The sequence below is a fragment of the Echiichthys vipera genome (assembly GCF_963691815.1).
Source record: "Echiichthys vipera genome assembly, chromosome: 2".
NCBI classification, from domain to species: Eukaryota; Metazoa; Chordata; class Actinopteri; order Perciformes; family Trachinidae; genus Echiichthys; species Echiichthys vipera.
The window spans coordinates 17952517-17977401 of record NC_139827.1 but is presented as its reverse complement, the minus strand read 5'-3'; the positions used below and the strand labels follow the sequence as shown (position 1 = coordinate 17977401).

General features: G+C 43.5%; 1 protein-coding gene across 1 annotated transcript in view; it reads right to left on the bottom strand.

Moving 5' to 3' along the window:
• The window catches only part of pcdh7a (protocadherin 7a), a 42795-nt gene extending 18277 nt beyond the window's left edge, over positions 1 to 24518 (bottom strand). The window contains exons 1-3 of the mRNA XM_083930276.1: positions 22216 to 24518; positions 19370 to 20546; positions 13531 to 14313 (exon numbers count right to left, since the gene is read on the bottom strand). Coding sequence (XP_083786402.1) covers positions 13531 to 14313; positions 19370 to 20546; positions 22216 to 23639 — 3384 coding nt within the window. The 5' untranslated portion in view covers positions 23640 to 24518. The remainder of the gene's footprint in view (positions 1 to 13530; positions 14314 to 19369; positions 20547 to 22215) is intronic.
• Positions 24519 to 24885: the final 367 nt, after the last annotated feature.

The window sequence follows — 24885 nt, the reverse complement described above, 5'->3', positions numbered from 1 at the left end:
TCACCTCCGCTTCCTCCCCTCCTATTTTCTCTTCCATTGCATCCTGTACACTTTCCTCACTTTCTTTATCCCATTTTTTATCGCCACAAAAACTGCTCCTTCTTCTTCTTTCAAAACCTATTCTATACATTATATCTGAGCCCAGCTTGCTCTCACATTTTTTTGTTGTCTCCGTCTTCTCTCTCACTTACACATGTACCAGGTCTCCTTTGTAAAATGGGCAGACGGGCTGAGCTGACAGGGCTGACAAGGTGGAACGCCACTGCAAACTGAAATCCATCCCGTCAGTTCAGAATCAGTGTCACTCATTTTGCGAGGTTAAAGATAGCTTTGCCTAATGTGTTGTCAGATACAAACAAACATGTGTGTCACATAGGCCTTGTCACACACACACACACACACATACACAATCACAAGCACACGTGTTAAGCTATAAAGTATGATCAGACATGCATGCTCTGCAGAAGAATCATTAACTCATATTACTAACTACCTACGTGACGGAAAATGGTTATACAGCGTATCTATGTATGTGAATTGGATGTTTGTGTGTGAGTATGTGTGTGTGTGTGTGCGTGTGTTTGTGTATGTGTGTGTGTGTGTGTGTATGTGTTTGAGTGAGCCCCATCTCAGCCCTATCACCCCCGTGACAGACACAGTGCCACAGAAATGTCTTGGGGCGCCTCGCCCAATGTCTTGACAATAGTCTCAGTGTGTGTGAGTGACAGAGAGTGACTCGGGGACACAGAGGGGGCGTTATACTGGGTAGACGACGCGCACGCACGCACACACGCACACACGCACACACGCATTAAAGAGGGAAGACAGTGCGCTCTTTCTCTCCCTCTGCGCTATATCTCATTCCCTCTCTCCCTGACGCAGAGACTCAATCATTCTCACACTCTGTCTCCTTTGACGCAGAGGAAAAAACATAAAACAACTTCTCCCTTACTTTCTCTCTTGTTGTGTGCGTGTCTGTGTGTGCGAGCGCAGACTATAATTAATACAGCTTTCATTTTCTTTGAGCTATGAAGTATGCTTTTGGTATGCAAACAGACCTCTTGCATGTGAATGTGTGTGAGTGGCTGTGTGTGTGTGTGTGTGTGTGTGTGTGTGTGAGTGTGTGTGCTGTTCAATACACCAGAGACAGAGTGCAGAGTCAGGCCATTGAGCGGTCGGAGAAGGAAGGAGGAGAGTTAATGAGAAAGCAGGGGAGAATCCAACCCGTTACCATCGATAACCTCACACCACACTTCAAGCATATATGTACATTGGCTCCGCCTTTGCAGTCTTCTTTGAAAATTACGGTTCAGCATTAGGGTTAAGAAATAACTTCAGTGAAGTCATATCCAGCAGAGTTTCAGAGAGCTGAGCTTTTGCTGAGGAGTTGGCCTGATGATTATGCGAGTCTTGGCATTCAAAAAAAAGTTTAAAAATGCTAATTATTCCAAAGCTACCACAGTAGTTTGCTGCATACTAAAACTACAGGTAGACTGCGCTAAATATTTCTGAGGATTTAAGAAATGTTTAATCTATAAAAATAAATTTCATTAAGAGTGAATATTCTTTTGTCTTCAGGGTCATGCATGTTAGGAACAACTGGAGGACAACTCTTTTTTCTTCTTTTCATTTTTGATTTATCTGCAGTTTATTTTCTCGATTAATTGATGAAAGATTTGGTCTTTAAAATAAAATGTCAATAAAAATGTAAAAAAAATGTTGGTTTTCCAAAGTCCAAATTGACATGTTCATTTGTTTGTTTTATCCAACCAACAGTCCAAAATCCAAATATGTACAGTTTATTATCATAGAAGAATAAGAAAATGTTAAAATAATAAAGTACAGCTTGTGAAAGTATTTTTTTTTTCAGAATTGAGTTTCTGTTGATAAAACAACTGATCGATGAAACTTTAAAGTGTTAATTATTCATTATGGAAATCGAGAAATCTTTCCAAATTACCTGATCTATTGGAATTGTGTGCTTCGAAGCTTATCAATTCCCTTTTTTATCAATGCTGGAATGTTTTTTTTTGACGGATGCACATTGCAAAACAATGACATCAACCTCATGCATCTAGTCACAGCAGAGAGGAAGAAATCGTCCTAAGTGTGGCTTCATTTCACAAAGTAAAATAACACAGTACAGCGCAGCTTTTAATGTGTGTATAATTACTTTGAATGAACTTTAAGTAAAGGTGGAAACACTGAATGATGTACAAATATTCACTCATTTCAACTACACTGTTTTCAGAATAAGATAATAATACTATTGAATTGAAGCTTAAATTCTGTGTAGGCCTATTTTTTTTCCACACAGGAAATTGATCAGTAAAGGTATCGATAAAGAATTGGACTGATAAGCTGAATCGATAATGGCATTGGTATTAATAAAATCTTATCAATTCCCATCCCTATTTTTCATCAACAGTCTTGTTTTAAAGCCTTGAGACCATGTACTTGTGAGTCCAATTAAAGCTTATGAAGTGAAAAAGGAGATTTTGTTTTTCAGTTCACGAATCATCCACTTTATCTAAAAACTGAAAAAAAAATCCCTCAGAATTATGTTTTTGATGGGACAGAAACAAGATAACTCATGAATAAAAAGTAGCATGACTCCACTCTTTGTATTAAAAAGCTCAATCTTTGAAACGCACTAATGTCTGCACAAGTTAGGACGTGCAGTGTATAAACTGGTTTCCTAACACTCCTGATCTCAACCTCATATTCTACATAAAGCCCCATATGGGAGTAGGGAATTAATTATTAAACCATTCATAATGATCATGCCATGCGAGAGTAACACTGATTTGTAGAAGTCACATAGAACCATTTTCCTGCAGCAGCGACTCAACATGCAAATGAAAATAACACAAGCTTCGTTGATATTCAATTAGTAGTTTAGTCAATCATTTTGAATTCAACGTTTGATCACCCTTGAAACTACACTGCTGCTTCTGCTGCTGCTTTGTGGTTGAGATCGACTTAAAATGTGGCCAAGCAGCATGCTTGACTTCTGCCTTTTAGATAAGTCAGGAAAAAAAGGGGGAAAAAAAGAAATATCCACGGAGAGCATGTTGAGGTGAATTCGTTGATTCAACATATTTTTTGATGGAAGGCTCCCTGCGACGGCTCTGCTGGATTTAAAAGGCTTGTCGTCAGCAAAGGCCGGCATTAAGAAACACTCTCACACATCTAATTCTAATCAAAGCCTGCCTCTTTTTAACAGCTATGAAAGCTTTCATGTTAACACGACACCGCGACCAAAAGCTTTATTCGCGCTTTTAAAAGCGACTGACCGGTCAATGGGCGCGTGTGTGCACCTGCACCTGACAATACGCCATATCTGTGTCGGCACACTCTATCCTTGCTTCTCATCTTACCAGTGATACTGTGTGTGACTCCCACAACCAAGCATAAATTGCTTGTGATCCCCACTTACACTGTGCATGCCTGTGTGTGTTTGTGTGTGTGTGTGTGTGTGTGTGTGTGTGTGTGTGTGTGTGTGCATGCACACAGGGATGTTTTCCAAACCATCTCAGGTTTTCTTTTATCCAGCCAATTAGAGTTCGCCATTTCAGCCCCATGGAAACCTGTTTGGGGCTCTAATTGGCAGATAGATTTGCATGACTTTGATTCAATTTTTTTTTTATGGTTTGCTTGAGTTTAAGTTGGTGTGTGTATCCCTGAATCTCATTCCACGTTCAATAAGACTGTATTGTTTTGTTTTTGGTGGTTTCATTTCCTGTTTTCTTTCCTCAAGTGCTGTTAGTTGCCATCTTCATCATATCTCCGTATTTGTGAAACAAGAGAACGGGGCCTCTTAAATAATGCATGTCTGACTTGTGTCTGTGCAGCGTCGACCCGTTACAGTAAGAACCAGCTTTACTACAACTATATGCATTGACTGTGCTTTATCAGGAGCAAGCCATTGATTTAAAGTGCAGTTTTATTCATCAAAGTTTGGTGTGTTTTGCTTTGGGAGACTTATATTATGGATTATTATGGATGGTTGTAGTAGTTGAAGTTATTCATTTGTAAGGGCCATGGGAGAGTTAGACGTAGTGCGTTGTGAGTGTATGATTATGTAGTCTGTGTGAGTATGTGTGTGTCAAACAGGTCAAACTATTTTAATGCCTCTGTTTGAAGGCACCAGGGGGATATCTCTCCAGCGGCTCGAGTTCTTTTACTTCAGCTCGACCTGTATCTGTTTATATATGTGTGTGCATGCATATGTGGGCATGTCTTATCTGGTTTATTTCTGACATCAACAGGCAAGCAGGGCTGAGCGAGGATCAGAACAGATACACAAACACATACACAACGGCACACACACATTAAAAGTGGTATAATATAGGGCATCGGTGCAGGGAGAGGCCAGCCTACTCAGATTTATGTAACAACTTTGATAGGAAGGGCAGGTAGAAAGCTCTCATTCTCTCTCTCACACACACACACACACACACACACACACACACACACACACACACACACACACACACACACACACACACACACACACACACACACACACACACACACACACACACACACACACACACACACACACACACACACACACACACACACACACACACACCCAAATAGCCTGAGGAGTTTGAGCTGGCTTTACTTGCAGAGTGAAGCTCCCCCTCTCCTCTCTTCTTCTAACCCTAGACCCATATACCTCATATCTTTTTCATCCATCTCCTTCTCCATTCTCTCCATCAGCTTCTCAACCCTAGGCGATACCTAGGAACACGTTCTCATTTTGTAGCTTTACATCCCAACCTTGCAGCGCACTGAAGTGCGGTCTTTTCCCTGAGTTGCCTTTTTTTCCTCCTCATCTCCCCTGCTTTGCTCTCATAACCCCAACCCCCTCTCCCCCTGCAACCACCGCCCCCTTTTTTCAAAGCCATGGGTGCTGACTAGGAATTTATTTTTTCTCCCCTTCCTCCTTCCTTTGTCTCTTCCTCCATCTTGATCTTACAATTTATCTATCTTCCACCAACAATTCTTAAACAGATGGCTACACCATGCCTGGGGCAAAAACATTGGCTTTGGACTACAGTTTCCAGGGCCAGTCTTTCACTCTCACGCTAGATCTAATAAGCTGATATCCGACGAGAAATGTGCTGTGATTCGCCGGTAGCAAAAATGCATAAACCATATTGCACAGTGCAGAAATTCATACCTTAGGCGTATTCCTTGGTAGCATGCTTAATTTGATCCAATCATTAAAAAAATGAAAACCAAAGATTAAATCTGTCTTTAACTATGGTCTAAAACATATGAAGAAGGGGGGAGGAAATGGAGAGGGTTGTTAAGAGCCATTTGTAAAATTTAAAGAAACTATTAAGTGTTATTAAAAAAAAGTTTGGAACCATTAGAAAAAACACGTTTTGAAAAGATGGATCCAGATGGAGAGTGATGAAAAGAGATGAAACCACTTAGGGGAACAGAGAGATCAATCAGAGGGAAGACAGACGGAGGAGGAGGATGTGCGTGTGTGTGTGTGTGTGTGTGTGTGTATGTGTGTGTGTGTGTGTGTGTGTGTGTGTGTGTGTGTGTGTGTGTGTGTGTGTGTGTGTGGTGGGAGGGGTAAGCAGACAGACACTGGGGATGGAGGGCTGGAAAGAGACACTTTTTTATTGGATGAGTTACAGAGCAATGAGTTCGGAAGCAGACAGTGCACGCGACTACTCAATCATTCATAATGGTGTGCTTGAGTTTTTTTTCCTGTCATCTTAGTTGTCTTAAGTATGTACCTGTAAACTGTTTTGAATGTTTGTATAGTGTGAACTAAGTGTAAACATGAGGTTCCTACCTGTATACTTGCAAATTTTATATTTAGTTCCATGGCCGCAGGCTTCATTTCACAACTTGTGAAATCATGTGCAGGTGACTGTCTGCATGTACACATTCCTCTGACAGGTTTACTAGGTGATGAGGTTTTGTACGTTTCTTTTTTAAAGACAACAGAGAGTGGAGGATTTTTAACAGTGTGCTTGGAGCTGCCAAACCACCAATGGCTGTTGTTAGCTATGATATCCCAGATAGCAGGTAAAAGACCTAACCAATTATTAAATTAACTCTAAACACGAGTACATCTGTATGAATCCTAGGTATGAATCCTATAACAGTGGGAATCAGTATGCTTACTGTAAAGTTAGATGCTTGTTAGATTGTTGTTTTATAACTTTCAATAACAGACAATCTGACCATCACGCCCACTGTGCGTATCGATTGGCCAGGTGGGCGGAGATGATATAGTAAAGGTTTGAACTTCTCTGTCAACCTGACTTCTTTCAGTCTGGCTGTTTCATTTTTCAGTTTTTGTGTGCACACTTATTCACAGTAGGCAGTTTGTTAATGTTCAGAGACGAGAAGCTGAACTGACAGAAGGGCAGGACTCAATTACAAATCTGTCTGTCAGTTCAGCACCACGAACAGCGCCATGGATTTATCAATAAACAGCACAGTTAGGCTACTGATATTTCAGAGACATGGTCGAGGCAATATATTCTAACTCGCACACGCCTCGGTCAGATAAAAGATCAATAAGTTAGGCAGACTAGACAAACATAGACACATTCATAGACACTAAACAACCCCTTCGCACTCTCTCTGCTGCTAGGGGATGGAGACAAGGGATGACAGGATAACAAGGGGGGTGGCATCCCTCCTCAAATCGCCTACTTCTTATCCCCCTATTTTTACATTTCATAACATAGATTCAAGAAGAGTTCTTGGAGAGGGATCTGGGAGACAGTGTGACTCAGCCAGGTGTAAACATTTTGGCCTTTAGAAGGGGTCAGATGAGACGTTGTACGACCCAGTTCCCCTTCAGGCATACAGAACCCTTGGACGGGGAACTTGTGTAATCTTTTACCGCACAGCTTGTACGATTAAGCTTGAAGCTATAAAGGCGAATGCACAAACTTACAAGTTTACAGACAGAAATCTTAATGCTCAGACTTATTAAAATCAAGCCTGGAAGCTCTGACCTGAATATTTAAACCCTGAACAGAGTTTACAGCAACAAACTTAAATGTGCGAGCATATAAAACTAAGGTGACAAGTACAAACCTTTGTTTTCAGCACTTTTTTAACATAATTTAGCTGATAAAATTATGTCAGTCTATTAGATATTTTGTAAAATTCTGTTAGCAAGGTAAGCCTCCTCCGAATCATTTCACTTCAGTTCGATTCAATCTCAGTTAACTCAATCTGACTCAATTCCACACAATTTGAGTGATTTAATTGTGCAGAGTTGGCCGGAGTCCAATTCAGTTCAATTCAAAATCCATTCAAGTCAATTTAATACAATCCGACTCAATACTTCTTAATGCACTGAAGATTCTTTTGTGTAGGTGGATAAAACCAGTCACAGGGCTACTAAGCTCTCTTGAATCCCTGTCTAGTGCGAGAACGAGAGCTTTTGTTTAGCAATATTGGGTAATATTGCTCAACCCACAGACAGCCATTAAGGTAATGCTGGAAGGCAGATGAGCTGAATGCAGAGCTGTTCAATACAGAGCAGAGTCTTCAAAAAGCAAATAAAAGGAAGCATCTCAGCGAGGGGCTTGCTATGTAGGTCTTTGTGTGTGTTCCAGTGTGTGTGTGTCAGGGAGTTAAGAGACAGACTGTGTGTGTGTGTGTGTGTGTGTGTGTGTGTGTGTGTGTGTGTGTGTGTTTGTAAGCCTCTACAAATGTGTGTGATTCTAGGAGACAGAGTGTGCCCAGGCTTGTGTATGTGATTCAATCCAGAGGGAATGGAAAAAGAAAACTGATGTAAGAGCCGGAAAACTTTACTCTCCGCTCGTGTGTCATCATATTCTTATCAGACTTTGTCTGCTTGCGGTGAAAAGTGTATATGCATAAAGATCTGGGAGGGTGTGTAATTATGTGCTATTATGTACACATAAGAGCATGTTTCTCTGGGCACGTCTGTGTGTGTTAAAATCACACGTCTGACAGAGTCTGCTGCGCTGAGCATGTGTGTCTTTGCCTCAGCTTGCCTGCGTGTGTGCGCGTGTGTCGGAATGACATTGCCACATTCCTGCCGTTTCACAGAGAGCTTGAAACAAAAGCTGAAGGGAGGAGTTGTTAACACAGTAACATTATCAGCTGAACAGCCTGTCTCTGTATTATCTTGTGTGGTAAACAGCCAAGACAGACAGGGGACTTCCAATCACATTCCAGCTTTGGGTGACCTTGATGTGTGAGGAAACAGACAATTTCTCTCCCTCTGCCTACCGCGATCTCACTCCCTCTGATTCTGCCCTCGCTTTGTCTTTCTTTCAATGTCCTAAGCTCACACACACACACACACACACACACACACACACACACACACACACACACACACACACACACACACACACACACACACACACACACACACACACACGCACATGCACACGCACACGCACACGCACACGCACACACACACTCCTTGATTTAATATATTTTTGAGGATGTTCCACTGACTATCTTTCCATGAGTCCTAACCTGAACCCTCCCCACTACATGCTCATGCCCCTTACCTTAACCTGAACGCTAATATGCAGTTCAAATAAAATATGGCAATGAAGTGAATGGCTTACAATCTCCTGCAATCTCTAAGAGGTCAATCCACTCACTGATATGTGACCTTGAGTTAATATTTGTTCTCTGGCGAGTTTGATCATTTAGGCTAGTATAAATGTCGTCATTTGGACTCTAGTGTGGACCAAACATAGCCTGGTTATACCCATGCTGGCATGTGCGCAATTTCATTCTGCCCTGCTCAGCAGCCTGGATTCAATGGAATCCGATTTTCCCCTAAGCGAGGGAACCAATCACAGAACGGGGAGTGTTAGCAAGATGATGACGACGTCTATTCAAAACCCTGAAGCTTGTAGTTAGTTTACATCTACAGGGCTATGGACCTAATAACTTTGCTGCTCAAAGCCATCGTGTACACATGAATCTCTGACCCATAACCTTCTACCTTGTCAAATTTCCGTCGCTCTACGTACGTCATCTGGTATAATTGATACAATTGGCTATGAGCTCCATACAGACGCATTTGGTAGGCTAGACCAAACAGAGTAAGTTACAGTAATGAAGTGAGCTCGAACCACATGTTACTAATAACATTTCTTTTTACTATTAACACTTGAAATGATGAACGCACTTGTAAATAACACTGTAGTTCATGTTCAACATGTGACAGTAATATTAAACTGACTAGAACTAAAAAGGCACCAATTTGTGATTATTTTTGGGATCTGGATCAATGTAACTGAACTGCACCCGTTAAACATTGCATATTTGTAAGGTATCCATATTACCCTGGTCAAGTGGGAAATCAATATTTACAGGGTAAGCATGTGTTCCACCTCCACGGCTGAGCATCTAACACAAACACACATTTGTCTCCATTCTTCTGTAATGCCTGAGCCTTTCTTATCATCTATAACTCTCTCACTCTCCTTGGCTCATGTTCCCTTTCTGATGCCCACTGACTCACCTGCTGACAGTACAGTCCCCTCCCCTCGTCTTTTGTCTCAGGTCAGTAGATCAGTTTTCAGTCTGGCATGTCGGGTGATCCCTGCTTTGGTTACCTCGGCCCGTTCACCTCTTGCTTACCCCCACCTCCTCACCTCCCTGCCTACTTACCCCGGGAACATATGGTCGACTGCACGACCTGAACTCACGGTAGCTTTTTAATAAATATATCGGTGCGTTAGTATCATCATGAATGGGGTCACGGGTCAATTACAGTGTGTGCGTGTATAACAGAGGGGAGGAGGGAGGGGAGTGTGTGTGTGTGTGTGTTTTGCTGTTGTTCCTGGTTGACAGTGCCTTCACCCCATGAACCTAATGCACACTGCGGCTATCACAGGAGGTACATGTGTGGATGTGTTCATGCGGTGAGCCTGACAGCATGGCGGGGTGAGTGTATGACAGACGCTCATCATATTTAATCCTGGAGGGATTTCGTTGAAATGAAAAGCTGCTTTTCAATTTTATAATCCAGTGAACCTAATCTCTCCGCCAGCCCAGCGCCTGTCCATACAGTCCAATTAGATGGACAAGACTGGCCGGATGAGTCCCTATATCCACCACAAAGTTATCTCCATACAGTAGTCTGTCCTTGGTGTGTCAAAACACTGTGGCAGACAGTGTCATGAGAGTCGGTGACCTTTGCAAAGTGTTGTGAAATTGTGCAATGCAGAAGAAAAAAAACTGCGCTGTCAACCCACCTGTTTCTACTGCAGTCTTGGCCTTGTTAACAGCGCATTGATTGGACTATGGGTGTATGTGTGTGTCTGGCTCGATTCAGCCTTTGTGGCACCGCACTCTCACCCGCCCCCACACACATGCTGGGTCCAGAGAGAGAAAGTGCTCACTACAGTAAAAGAAGAAGTCACACTAGTGAAAACGCTGAGTCTATTCATTCTCAGAGGTCAGTGTGGCGCATGGAAGATGCAGAGGTGTTTAGATTTATGGCCACGCAAATGGGCAAAGAAAGGGTGGGGGCCAGAAAAGGGACAAAGAGTGAGAGTCGAAAGGAAAGGCAAAAAGAAAGAAAAGGTCAGGGCAAAATATTAATCGAGACACTCCGCAATAAAAAGAAAAGTAATAGATTAAAACCTGAGAAAATTCAGAAAGACAAATGCTGAGAAACTACCATTATGACCTTTGTTGATTGAGGACAACAGACAAGGAAAAACAGTTTTGTGGTGCGGTGTGTGTTATGTGTGTGTGTGGGAACAGATAGAGGGTAGAACGAGGCCACTTTGCCCATATTGACTGCAGTGCCATGTGACTGCTGTGATCATTAATGTGTCCTGATGCCAATGGGTATCCTGATGACCCACATCTCAGCAGTCCACTCTCACTCACTCACTCTCTGGCTGCCACCCAAACCAGACTTCTATCTCTCTCTTTGTCTCTCTCACTCACTCTCCCTGCCTCTCCCCACTTGGAAGCACATACTCCAACCTTCTCCTTTGCACCTTCTCCATCAGCATTAGGGCTGGTATGAAACCTCCATATTTTTCTGAATCGAACCGAAATGTGTCTTGACCGTCAAGTACCTTATGTTTGTATACTTGTTTACTTAATTTTTAATCAAATATTTACTTCTTAAAGACACAGTTGTGCTTATTGTAGACTCATTCGATTTTTCTGCTTGTATATAAAAACAAATGTGTAAAAAATTTGAATTTTGTTATCTGTATTGAAACTCGGGTATCATATTGACAATATCAGATGATACCGTTTCAAAATACAAAACACACACTCTCCTCTCTCTCTCTCTCTCTCTCTCTCTCTCTCTCTCTCGCATGCACACACACACCCACACACACACACACACACACACAACTCTTTTTATTGGCTCACACTGCCTTTACTCTATTACTGGCCCTCTCTGACTCGTACATATCTTTACCCCTCTCTTCCCGTTCAGCTAGTGATGGGAATTCTGTCTCTTTTTAGTGAGCCAAATCATTTGGCTCAGCTCAGCAATAAGAGCCAGCTCTTCATTTAGTACCACTTCTGGCTTTTTTAATTCAGCTGGGGACCAGCTCAACATAAGAAAGTCTCACCATGCTTGGCTCTGTAATAACCTAAGTGAGACATTTCTGGTTCGTGTTTCTGAGCTGTTTTATCATGTTGATGCCTCTTTGATGAAATCTTGCTCTTCATCCGTGACACCTAGTTTTTATTACTTACTTTTTTTGCCCATTTGTTTTTTTTTTGTTTCCCTATTTGGAGCACCCTAGTTGGTCTGATGATGCGCTGACTTAAGATGAACAGTTTTTGGAGTTTTCCCTGACCCAGTAAAGTAGCTTTGAAATGTTGTCCCCCCCTATCCCCTCCTTCTCATTTACGCCATCTTCCTCCCCTACTAACCTCCTATAATTCTCTCCCACTCCAAATCTAATGCTATTCCAAATTCTGTCAGCGTGCCAGTTCTTACATTTGGCACATACTCGCCACCTATTACACCATGAGTCTATCTCTCACTTGCACTCACATATAAAATGCATATGCCTTCATGAAATAAGCAGTCCCTCAAGCGCAATGACAGGCACCCACCAACACAAACCTGCTCATGTCGGCAAAGTGTTCGAGTTAACTAATTTTGACACGTACGGGAATGCGGTGATGCACAGGCTTCCAAAGTCATAGACACATGCACAGACATACATACTCACAGAGCTGTGTACAAACTCACTGGCTGTTTTTTTTTGGGGTGGGGGTGCACTCCACTACAGCAGAGGAGTTAATTACCCCCTACGATCAATAATTCATTACGCTGTCAGTTTGTGAGTCTATGTGTCTCCGTATGTGTGTTGGCATGTTTTGAGTGCACGCAAGCATGAACACCAAACTCTCTCAGTAAGCATTTTTCTTCCCTGGGAACGGCAGATTAAGAGGATTGACTCCGTAATGGATTAACCTCAGGAGTGTGTGTGTGTGAGTGTGCCCGTGCATGTTCCTGCATGTGTGTGTGTGTGTTTAGCAGGATCAGAGAGCCCATGTATGAATTGATTAGCCTAAGAAGCTCCTCTCCTTCCTTTTTAATGACCACATCAGCACTTTTTCACCACAGGGAGGATAAATGTAGAACTGTCCGTCAAGGAAATAAGACACCGCCCCCTTAAGAGGGGCTAGCTGTCACTCAAACATCACTCTTGGGAGCATTCCCCACAGACTAGGGAGAACCATGCTGTTTCAGTGTGTCCACGATGATAGATGGTGTCTGTGTGTGTGTTAGTGTGTGTGCGTAGGTGGAGTTGTAAGTGACTGTCTCTATGCAGTATTTATTTATCAGCAAGACTTCAGCTTTTAACTGCAGCTTCTCGAGCAAACACCAAAGCTGGTGCACCCATTATCAGTGCAACTAATGTTGTTTACGGAACAAACATATATGCTAAATGGAAGAAAGATAACAGCTTGACAAGGGAAACTGAAAGACGAAATGACCAATTACCCTGTTGGAAGCAACTATTCGCCCACTCCCCGTTTCCTTACTCCGTCTGAACTCCTCAGGGTTTTATGGATAAGCATGTGTTACACACACAAACACACATGCACACACACAGGCACGCAGTCATGCATGTATACACCAATGCACATTCATATATTGTTCGGCCACCGTAGGAGGTTGACTCATGTCCCTTGCATTAGATCTTGTGGGCTGATGTTTGACATGGAGCGCACACAAAAACACACACACACACACACACACACATATACACTTTCTCTCTGACAGCAGGGTACTGTCACACTGCTCACAGGCTTAGTATGCTGACATAGATACACATGCGTGCACACACACTGTCAGCTATTTTGTGAAGAGAGAATGGTGTTTAGACATTAGAAACAGAGTGTGCAGTAGAGTTCATCAGCAGATGTGTAAATAAGAGGAGGAGGAGGAGATGACACAGAACAAGAATCAGACAGTGGACAAAGTGCCAGAAAGAGCCAGCCTATTTTTATGATAGATTTCAATAACGAGGGGTCTCCTACCTGTTTGCTGTACTTGTTCCCAGTCTGGCAGCCATACTCTGAGCACTGGTCAGATCCCAAGGACATGGCATCTGCATTGCCACTGCCCCCGCTACTGCTGCTGCTGGAGCCGGCACTTCCCACACAACCCCCGCTGCCCACAAAGGTGTTGGAGGGAGGCAGGTCCTGGACTGCCTGGTGCTTCTTTCCCTCAGCTGGGGGGGAGTGGGGCTGTAGATTCACTGCAGGAAGTGGTGAGCTGGATTTGTAGTGCCTGGCTAGATCTGGGCTCGACTGGTGCCTCCTGCCACCGCCCATCCGTGGACTGCCAGGGTCACCGTCCATAGTACAGTAGCGGGCTGCCAGTCGCTCACTAGCACTGCTCAAATCCTCCTCATCGTCGTCATTGGCATGGCGACGCAGACCGTTGACTGTGACGATACCGCTGTAGAGGGATCTGTCTGCCTTCCCTCCTCCTGCAGCTGCGCCGCTGCCACTTCCATTGCGTTTGTCTCGTCGGGGTTTGCGTCCGCGGTCTGATCCCCTGCTGCGGCTGGCCTGTGGCTGAGCCCCTGGAGGACTGAAGAAGTCCTCCTCTGGCTCTTTCTTACCGGCCTCGTAGCCGTTCTTGCCCTGAGCTCCGCACTGCCTAGCTGTGACTACAAGGAGAATTACCAGGATGACCGCTGCGGCTCCCGCCAAGACACCGATAGCTACACTGAGGCGCTGTTTCCCTAATGCACGGTCGCTGTCTGGGTCCCCTGCAATGTCCAGTGACAGCGGAGCCATCAGACTTCGGGCCACCTGGCGTGAGAGGTAGAGAACAGAAGAACAAGAGAGAGAGAGAGAGAGAGAGAGAGAGAGAGAGAGAGAGAGAGAGAGAGAGAGAGAGAGAGAGAGAGAGAGAGAAGAGAGAAGATGCAGAGTAAAGGAGGAGATGCAAAAAGAGACAAACGTTCAGTGAGAAAAAAGTTTGAAAAACAGTGATTGTTAAAGATGACACAGTGGGTGTGAGCCACAAAAACACATCAGACAGCATTTTCAACTTAATTAAACTCATCACCCCCTTCTAGTGGGGGAGCCTCTCTATTATTCCCAGACACACAGAATGTCACTAAATATATAATTGCTCTTGCTTCCCGGTTGCAGCATTTCAAGTTCCGTCTGCAATTCTCCATTTATCACATCATCTGCACTGGTACAGGAATTGCCTAGGATTATGCTGTTGAAAGCTGATTAAAAGAATAAAGGAAACTTTAGGTCAAGGACAGTTAGTGGAGGAAAAGTAGGAGAAACAGTAAATAAAAGCGCAGATAAAGGCAGCAGACATGCTGTGACTATATCCCCAAAACACAAACACATCTACTGTCTCATCAATGAACAATATCCCTATTGTAAATCATAGCGTAGGCGTGGATTTAAGGATTTGCTATCACATTTTTTTGCACTGAGAATTGGATTGATGTACAGAAGGCTACTGTAAATATGTGTGCTCTATAGAAACAAGAGTAATTTTCCTTCCGTCTCTTTGGGTCTTGGGGTTGTTGTTCAGTTAAGCATAATATTTTTATTTGATGCAAGGCAAATCCACAATGTCCATTTTAATCAATATATATTACACTTTAAGATGGAGGAGACAAACAATAATATACCATCATGGACACATACATAACACGCACACGCACAAACACACACACGTACACACACTCGTATGCACAGACACTCAGAGCTTGTACCCTAATAAAAGGATCATTACAACAAAGTGGGTTATGCTGAAGCACAACACAGCCATTACTGGTTATGGAGTCTTGCTCTACAGGAGACAATGAGGCTGTGGAGTTCTGATCTGTAGCGCCCTGCTGGTAATATGGGGCAGGGTCATGAATCTGAATATATCTAATCAATAAATAGCAGCTATGTTAGAAGAGTCATTATGTAGAGACCAGACTAAACAGAAACACATATGCTGAAATGTAATCACACACCTACACAAGTCCACACAGTTTGTAAGCTATCGGTTAGTGAGACAACTCATGCTGCAGCCCTGACACCTCGTCTCGGAGCTCACACGACAATTACTTTGGCCTGTCAAGTCTGGAAATTATATACTCGTCTAATCCCTGCTGCCTTACGAATGGTAGGTAATAAAGGCTTGCAGGAATGAACGGGAGAGAGTGAAGGTGAGAGAGAAGTTATATTTGAGCCCCCATGGTTTGCAATAACCAAATAAAATAACTACAGTATAACCTGGAGTATTTGCTCCACAGAGTGCTGCTCACACAAGTCCACTGTGCAACTTGATTATTACATTATCCAACGCATATTATTAGGTTTACTCATATAAAGCCACATTATTTACTCTCACTTCTTGTTACCCCCAAGCTAAGAATGGGGACGTGTTGTATTATCACCATCTATCTCTGGGCTAAGTTTCATTGTTTTTGAGCAATTTGTGTTGGTTGGTTCTATTCCATTATTCTACTTCCACTGCAGAGGGTCTCTCTCTGCCAGGCTCCGCTCTCCCCTCCGCTCCATTGTTTGTCTTTTGCCTGCAGTATCTCTTTCCATTCTCATTCTGCTGGGCATCTCCCTGGCTTAGTGCATCCCTGCAGTGTCTACCATATTGTTTGCAAAACACAGAGAGAAAATAGCAATGCAGTTCTATACGTATATATATATACTTTCTTACAGAACAGCCAAGTTTGTGTGTGTTGGGAGTGTGCGTGCAGACAGCGAAAAGCATTAGAAAGTGCAAAGCTGAGTGCAAGCTATGTATAGCCGTCCAAGTGCAGGTGTGTATACTGTAAGTGCGTACGGGCACACACAAAACAGTTCAGTTTTCGGCAAGATAAGCATAGCAGCCACCTCTACCGTTGCGTTCAAGTGCATCTCTCTGACGCATCCCGAACTCCCAGTGGAATCTTCCATTCTGCTGCATGAGCTTTGTTCCAGCAGGGTTTAACACCACAATCTCTCTACTCCGCTCTCCAAGGATTCTGCTAACTGCACGACACTGCAGATGCTGCGGCCAAGACAAGGAGCTCTCCCCTGACCATAGTATTGACCCAAGTGTCTGCCTGATCTTAATTTTTGCTCAGTGCATTCACAGCTCAGCATAAAAGTCTTGTAATTGTCAGCTTATTATTCATATTGGGCTGACCATACATACTTAAAAACCTTTTTAAAAAAATGCCACATTTCAAGATTAAAAAAAGTCTTGATCTGAGATGAAACACAAACCTTATGTGAAAATATCATCAGAGCGCAATAATCAGATTCACAATATCGTGTACGTCACATGTACAAAAGCACCTAAAGGTTTCCCCAAATGACAGCCATTTCTAAAATATCACAACTATTTCTCATTTCTTCTTCCTTTAGCTCAAACTCGGCAGTATCATATTGCAGATAATTACCCAACGTGCAGTTCACCAAGTATTGCTGGATAGAAAAGACTGGAGTCATTCTCTGCTGCGGTGCTGCTGCAGCAGTAGCAGACGTTTCCCTTCCCTAATTACATCTGGCATCCATCCACCACTCAGTTTGACTTCATTATGAGATGGAGGTATTCTCTCTTCAATGACTTCTACTCAATTACTCCGCCAAGTTCCTCCCTACAATCAAACTAAACTATGCATATTGTAATCAAAGACAGCTTTTATACCGGCTTGGACATATTACACCCTATTGTTCGATTCAATGGCCATGGTCGTTTAGGCACATTGCAGTTAATTCCGCCTGTCAACAACACCGTTCCACCGCTTACCAAGTGTTGCGTTCTAATCTTCACTCCTCTTGATTGTTCAATTTGTACTTTTCATTCTACTCTTAAGTGACAGCGTTACATTCATGAGGTGCTCTACATATAGTCTAGTGCTTATATATTACATTATATATTACACCTAAAGTCTGTGCTCAGGTGTCCCTTTTTTTTTTTTTTTTTAAACAGCTCAATCAAACAAAACACTTTCTGGACTCTAAGTTGTCTCCATATGAGGTAAGTCAAAACTCTCAAGCTATGATTATACAGGATGGGTTTTCTCCTGCCAAAACACAAGATTTAGCTTTGAGTGTCTCTCAAAACAAGTACACAGAGAACTCAAGGGGCACACAAAGCACAGTGTTATTGTAGTTGTTATGCTACTAGCTATACAGTAACGTAATTGAAATTAGGAAATAAGCTAAAGTTTACATTGCACACTTTAAATCATATCCGATCCTCCCAATGGCCTCTATGTTTTGACACAAGTTGAAACACCCAGGGAGGGAACACAAAATTAGAACACGCACAGTTTGCAGTAGGACGCACTGTGAGATGTGTCTCCTCAGAGATCACAGTCTCCAGTAGATTTTTTTACACAGGTTAGACGGTGCAATAATATAGGGTTTTGATGCAAAAGGGACCCATCAAGGTTTTAAAGAATGGCATGGTATTTTGGGGTGCAGACGCAATCTGTGACTTATTCAGTCTTCCTCTCAAATGTCAGAATGTCTTAAATTCAGCTCACCGTTGCGCCATGTTATATGCAAAGACCTGACAGTTAAAAACCTTTTCCTCAGATAACATATGATAATGTGTTATAAACCAAGTTTCAAGAGGGGGTTAACACCATAGGCTGTCTCAGAACAAACACTGTAACCGCAGGGCCACTGAGGCAATTTAATTATTAGTCAAAACAAATGACTTTGCCCACACCAGAGACCAAGGTTTAGAAATTACTTTAAAATTAGCTTGGATGACAATTTTTTTAAAGCACAATGGGAAGGCTATTTGATTAATGCAATGGGGGAAGAGAAGAGAGAACACAATCGTTTGAACTGTTATTTTTGGTATCTCAGTAATGTCTTTTGAGTCTAGTCAATTTCACCTCAGTGTGGATCTTTCAAGCTACTACTAATCTAAATCATGCAGATTTATTCGATAAATGTGGATGTGTTAGTACACACGTATTTCACATTCCCTTTATTCTCCCCAGTAAAACATTATTTATTTAGAGGTTATAGTGGTTTTCACTTATTTTCTTCTAAGTTTGACCACTTCTGCTCTGCTCAGAATGTGCTGCATGACACAATGAAACTCCCAAACCTCATCAATATTCAGGTCTGTAGTGAAGAGACACTGCTAAAGTACAACTTCGATTGAAATGAACATCCTTCAACCTACTCTGTATTAAAAGGCCAAAACTAGGAAAGGGCCATCTCTCCTTCTCTACCTCTCTAACACACCTTCCCTTAATACTCTCATTCTCTCTCTCTCTCAGTCCCCCCCCCCACACACACACACACACACACACAATGCCTAATGCCTTCAGCAGCTCAATGTGCCGTAAGAACCACTACAGTAATAACAGTTTTTAAGCACACAGACACAGTCATATAAGAATGATTCTGGACAAAGAACATTCAAAGTACAAAGAAGCGGGCATTGCCAATAGCCTTTGAAAAAAGGCTTCTTTATCTGGGACAAATATAGAAACAATTATTTCCTCGATAATGGGCAGAAAATTGTTACACCGTGCAGACAGAAATTGTGCATTTATCTCACTCTATCAAGAAAATAATGTTCTTACCAGTTTAGGTTAAACAGACACAAGCAGATGTTGTTACCATCCTCCTCTATTGTAATGTGCTATCAGAGTGACCATTATTTGCATGGATCAAAAGACAATATCATCACTGTCATTATGGGTTATCATTGCAAACTCTGTGGAACAATAGAGGTCTGCTCACTAAAATAGCACAGTGGGTTTCATTACCGCTTCTGTTTACAATTTCTTTCGTTCAAGTTGTATATGGCCTACTGTACTAGCTGTTGCTGGAATACGTTTGAATAAAATATATCTTTAGATATAAAGATTACCTGTGCATCCACTGTAGTGGCGTTGGCCAAGCTCTCATTGATGAAGACATGGACAAGGGCGGTGGCACAGAGTGAGGGGGCCCCACTATCATTGACCCGCACCACCAAGCGATGCAAACCTCTGTGGCGCCGCTCAAGAGGCTCTGCCAGGGTGATCACTCCATTGGTGTGGCCAATCTCAAACAGCCTGAAGGGATTTCCCCCCACTAGAGCATAGTGAAGGTCTGCATTTGGGCCGGTGTCTGAGTCTATGGCTGTTACAGTCCTGACGATGGTGCGAGCACTGCTGGCAGGCGGAAGGAGGGTGTAGGACTCATTTGCCGGAGAGGTGATTAACGGGGCATTGTCATTTTCATCCGTCACAAAGAGCGAGACAGTGGCGGTGGCAGTTTTGCGTGGCTCCCCTCCATCCACAGCCCTGACACGGAAGGTGTAGGTGGAAAGCTTTTCACGGTCAAACGATGCAGATGAGAAAATAGTTCCTGTGTTGTTCTCGATGGAAAACACTTCTTCTCGCCCTTTGTCATCATCTTCTCCTTCCACCTTCTCTCCTGTCTTTTTGTCATCAACTCCATCCATCTCTACAAACAGACTAAGCTCTGCATTCTCGCCTTCGTCAGCATCAGTCACAGTGACCATGCCGACTGGGCTGTTGGCAAGCAGGTTCTCTTTCACGTAGAACGTGAAGATTTCCTGAACAAACTTTGGTGCATTGTCATTGCGGTCGGTCACCATAATGACAACAGTTGCAGAGCCTTGCAAAGATGGGGTACCCTTGTCCTTGGCAATAACGCGGAGTTCATACCTCTCTCGCTGCTCACGGTCGAGAACCCCGGTAGCACGGATATCTCCATTATCTGCATCGATGTAAAAAGGTCCATTACCAGCAGGGTCCAGGGAGTACGCAATCTCTGCATTCTTGCCGCTGTCTGCGTCTGTGGCTACCACAGTGACAACCCTTTCACCAGGTGAGTTGTTCTCAGCAAAGTGGACCTCCACAACACTTTGGGCAAAGGTTGGGGCATGGTCATTGATATCTACCACTCGCACCATCAGTGAGCTGTTGCTGGACAGACTGGGGCTGCCAGAATCCACCGCCACAATGGTAACACTGTACTCTTTGGTGGCCTCGTAGTCCAGCAAGGCAGAAGTATGTAAGAAATATTTCTTCTTATTCCTGTGAAAATAATTAGAGAGTAAATTTCATGCATGTGGTTTATGAAATGGAATTAATGCATATATTTTCAGGAAAGTAGTCAGATAAAATACTAGTGCTGGTCCCTTTTAGTCAATTGACTTATCAGTCACCAGGGTGTTGGTAGACATTGTTTTTGCTAATAGTCATTGTGTTGGTGTTTTATGGGGTATGTTCTTTTACATGCTAACAAAATGTCAGAAAATAGTGGAAACCCCTTTCATTTCACAGAGGCCAAGGTGACATCCTAAAATTCCTCAGACCAACTGTCCAAAGCCTAAATACTTTATATGTAGACTGCAATGATTTGAAACAAAAAACAACAACACAAAACCTCACATTTGAAAAGTTGGCAATCATTTTTTTGTTAAGCAACTAATCAACGAATCATCTTATCATTTCAGCTCCAATATGCTTTGGCCTTTCATAAAGCCTACACACTTGAATTTAGGATATCTGCCTCTGTGACTCCAGTCATATGCAGAAAGACAATAATGCTGGAGAAACTGTGACTGATTTTTTAATAAAGTATACTGATCGATTTGTTGATGACCTCTCATGATAATTCCTTGACTCAGAATGTCTTTTTTTCTTTCAAGGACAGCCCTACATTCAATCTAACAAGCAGTCTGCTTTCACCAGTGACATAAGCAGAAGTTATATCCTAAGATGGCTTTTCCTATACCTCCCACTTCCTGAGTTCAACAGCTTTAGGAAATATCTTTACAATTGACTAAAGAGCACTGTCATTTGCAACCTGTACTGTAGTAAAATTACTAAAAAGTCTAAACCTCTTGACTGAGTAAATATTAATGCTGAAAGTGTATAGATGGTATGACATCCAAAATGTGCTGTAGCCTTAGTGAATGAGTGGCTCCACTTGATCTAAGTTTAAATGAAATCTGTATGCAGCAACACTTCACTCTTCTCTGAACTCTCTGTGGAAAACAGAAATTGTAGTAATTCCTCCTGGGGCAGCAGTGTGGGTGAGACTTTTAGCAACTGTATGCTGAATGTGTAGTTGTCAAGGCTAGAACACATATGGGATTAAAAACGTTGTTACGTTTCAAATTTGGCAACACTTTACATAAATTTTAATACATATGTGGGAATGACTCAGGAATGATCTTCAAATCAATGAATAGTTCCTGAATAACTATGAATCAAGGACTGTAGTAGACAACTAATGAGCAGATTGCTGAATCTAAGTACTATGGCCATTCCCTTAAAGAATAATAACCAGTTTCAAACTAATTGTCCCTGGTATCTGTGAATAAGGTGCATAATGGCATCTATCCAAATATTATTAGCTTATTATGTACATAGTAGTTTTTCAACCCCCTCATGGTATGTTATACTGAGCTATTATTTCCAATGCATTGTTACTTCATGATTACCTCATCAATACTTACCATGTTTGTGCTCCCTCAAGAAAAGTAGTGCATCCACCAACCCAGATGACAGTGCCTGATTGATGCTGGTTCATTACTACAATATTCAGCCATCAAGTCTGTTTTCAATCACCTTATAATTATCTATCATGTAGTCTTTTATACAACGTAACTCAGGACCTACTCATAAGCAGTTACTTCCTTCCTCTGTGATGGATTTCTGTAACTTACTGTGAGGGTTACGTTTAGGTTTGGCTTACCTGTCAAAGGCTTCATCCGCAGGTAGGGGTGGGAGTGCCGTTTCACGAGCTGGCTTCAAAGTGAATGGGACGTCGCCTACAACTGTGCATGTCACAGCCCCGTTCTCTCCCTGGTCTCTGTCTGACACCTGTACCAGAGCTACTGGCGTATCCACCAGAACATTCTCTGGGACTAAGGCCGCTCCATCTCGCACGGGAATCCGTCCAATCTTTCGAATCTCTACGACTGGGACGTTGTCGTTTTCATCCCTGACGGCCAAAATCACAGTCGTGCGGTCAGTGCGGGGTGGCTGACCCCTGTCTCTGGCCGTTACTGTGAACCTCAGCTGCGCCACATCTTCCCTGTCAATCCTGTGAAGGACGCTCAGCCAGCCGGTTGCCTCGTCCAGCCGCAGGAGTCGCCTGACAGATTCGGTGGCCGCTCCGAAAACGTACTCCACCTGCCCGTTGACTCCAATGTCGCGGTCTGATGCTCTGACCTGGAGGACAGGTGTACCTGGAGGAGCATTTTCCGCCATTTCTGCCTCATATGTGGATCTCTCAAACTGTGGGCTGTTGTCATTCACATCAGTGATGGAAACACGAAGCAGGGCTTGGGAGGAACGTGGTGGGTTCCCTCCATCTCGAACTCTGAGGACGAGCTCATATGAGTCTTTTTGCTCACGATCCAATGTGCCTTTCACTATGAGCTGCGGTTGTTTTTCACCATCTGGTATATCTGCAACTTGTAGTTCGAACACAGTGCTTCTGGGTCCCCCTCCATTATCTCCACTTCTACCCCTCCGGTCACCAAGTCCTTCCACTCTAGCAATGGGGTTTCCTCCTGCTGTGCGTCGTGTTGGACTTGACCCAGCAGCACCATCTTGGATCAGCTCATAGCGATCAATGCCATTTCGCCCAAAATCCCTGTCTGTTGCTGTGGGCAGCAGGTATAGGGTTCCTATTGGGCGATTCTCCTCAACCGAGAGCTGGAGCACAGGTGAAGGGAAGGAAGGTGTGTTGTCATTTATGTCTGTTATGACCACGCGGCCTTCGAACAGGTCTACCCAGCTCTGCAGCGGTCCAATCACTGACACCTCGAAGTCCAAGAAACACTCATTTTCATCGAATATCATCTGGCACTGTGGGAGCTTCTCTCTGTCGATGCGCCTTGGGCCTGTTGTCAGCTCACCTGTGACATTATCAATCTTGAAGAACTCTGAACCACTCTCAAGGGCGAAGGTCACATCCCCGCTGCCTGTACCATCATTGAGGCCCAGGTCGGAGGCCACATTGCCAATCTTGACATCAGGTGGGCCCTCCTCCGCCACCCGGTACCGGAGAGCTGAGTCGGCACCCGGTAGCTGAGTCAGCAGCTGCAGCACTAAGACCACGAGGCTGAGAGCCTGCGCCGTGGAGGAGTGCACTGCACCAAGCCTCTGCATGGCTCCTTCTTCCTCTCGCCTCTCTTCTTCCTTCTGCCTCTGAACCTCAGCTTGTCTTTTCTTTATTGGTGTTTTGTGGTCGGGTGTAGCTCACAACGTGGGTGTTTGATTTATCCGTTCTTACCTGCTCTCTAACGCTCTCTGCGGACTGCCGCCTGAGGTCCGGGGAAAAGCTTCCGCACTCTCACGGTAGTTCACCTCAGCGGTGCAGGCTCCTTTTCTTGTATCCTCCTCCTATACTCAGTAGTGTTTTTTTCCAACTTCTATAAAAAATAATTTCTTTGTGTTGTCCGGCTGTTCACGCCACAAAGATTAGAAAAAAAACCCATCCTGCTGCGAACAAAAAAAGGAAACAACCAGGCTAATTCATCAGCCTTTTGATTAATCCACTTCACTCCTTCTTCCCCGTAAAACCCGAGAGCTATCCCGCTGTCACACGAGGACGCTTATCAGCTCACAATGCCATTTGTAAGTTCTTTTTATTCCAGTCACATTCGGGACAGCGGCTTTTTCACAGTTCGAAACTGCAATGCAGCACCACACAAAAGAGAAAAAATACTGCTGAGGTCTCCGGACACCAAGGGAAATGAACCCACATCCCCCGAAAGAGGAATGAAAATCAGTTTGAAAAAAAGTCTTTGGGATGCTACTACTGGATCTCCTCTTACCTTCAGATCCAGCTGCGTTCTCCTCTTTTTTCCCCGCAGTGGAGCAACGTGCCAAGCCGTCGGATTCCTTCACGCAAGTTATGAAGACACAAGAGTGCTTTTCAGAGCGAGTTTGTCATGCTATTTTTTCTCACAGAAAATTAGAACCTCTCTTGACGGGCTAAAATGTAGATTCCAACATCATTATTATTTTTGAGCGTATTCCTGTGCAGCATGTGTTCGGGATGGATGTCTCAGTGATGGACCGAGTGTAGATGCGTCTTTTTCCAAGAGTCCCGCATTCTCTCTCTCTCTCTCTCTCTCTCTCTCTCTCTCTGGATGTCTCTTCCTCTCTTCCACTTGCGCCTCCTCCTCTGGATTTTTTTCCTCTCACCTGCACTGCTTGGGACTGCTGCTGCTGCCGGTCCCAAGCGATGCTGCAGTCTCTCTCTCTCTCTCTCTCTCTCTCTCTCTCTCTCTCTCTCTCTCCCTCTCTCTCTTCGCTACTGCAACATTCTCCTCAGCCGCGTAACTCGATCGCTGAGCTGTAACGGGAGAGGCAGCAGAGGCGGTGTTGGGTCGCCACTGTGTGTATGTCG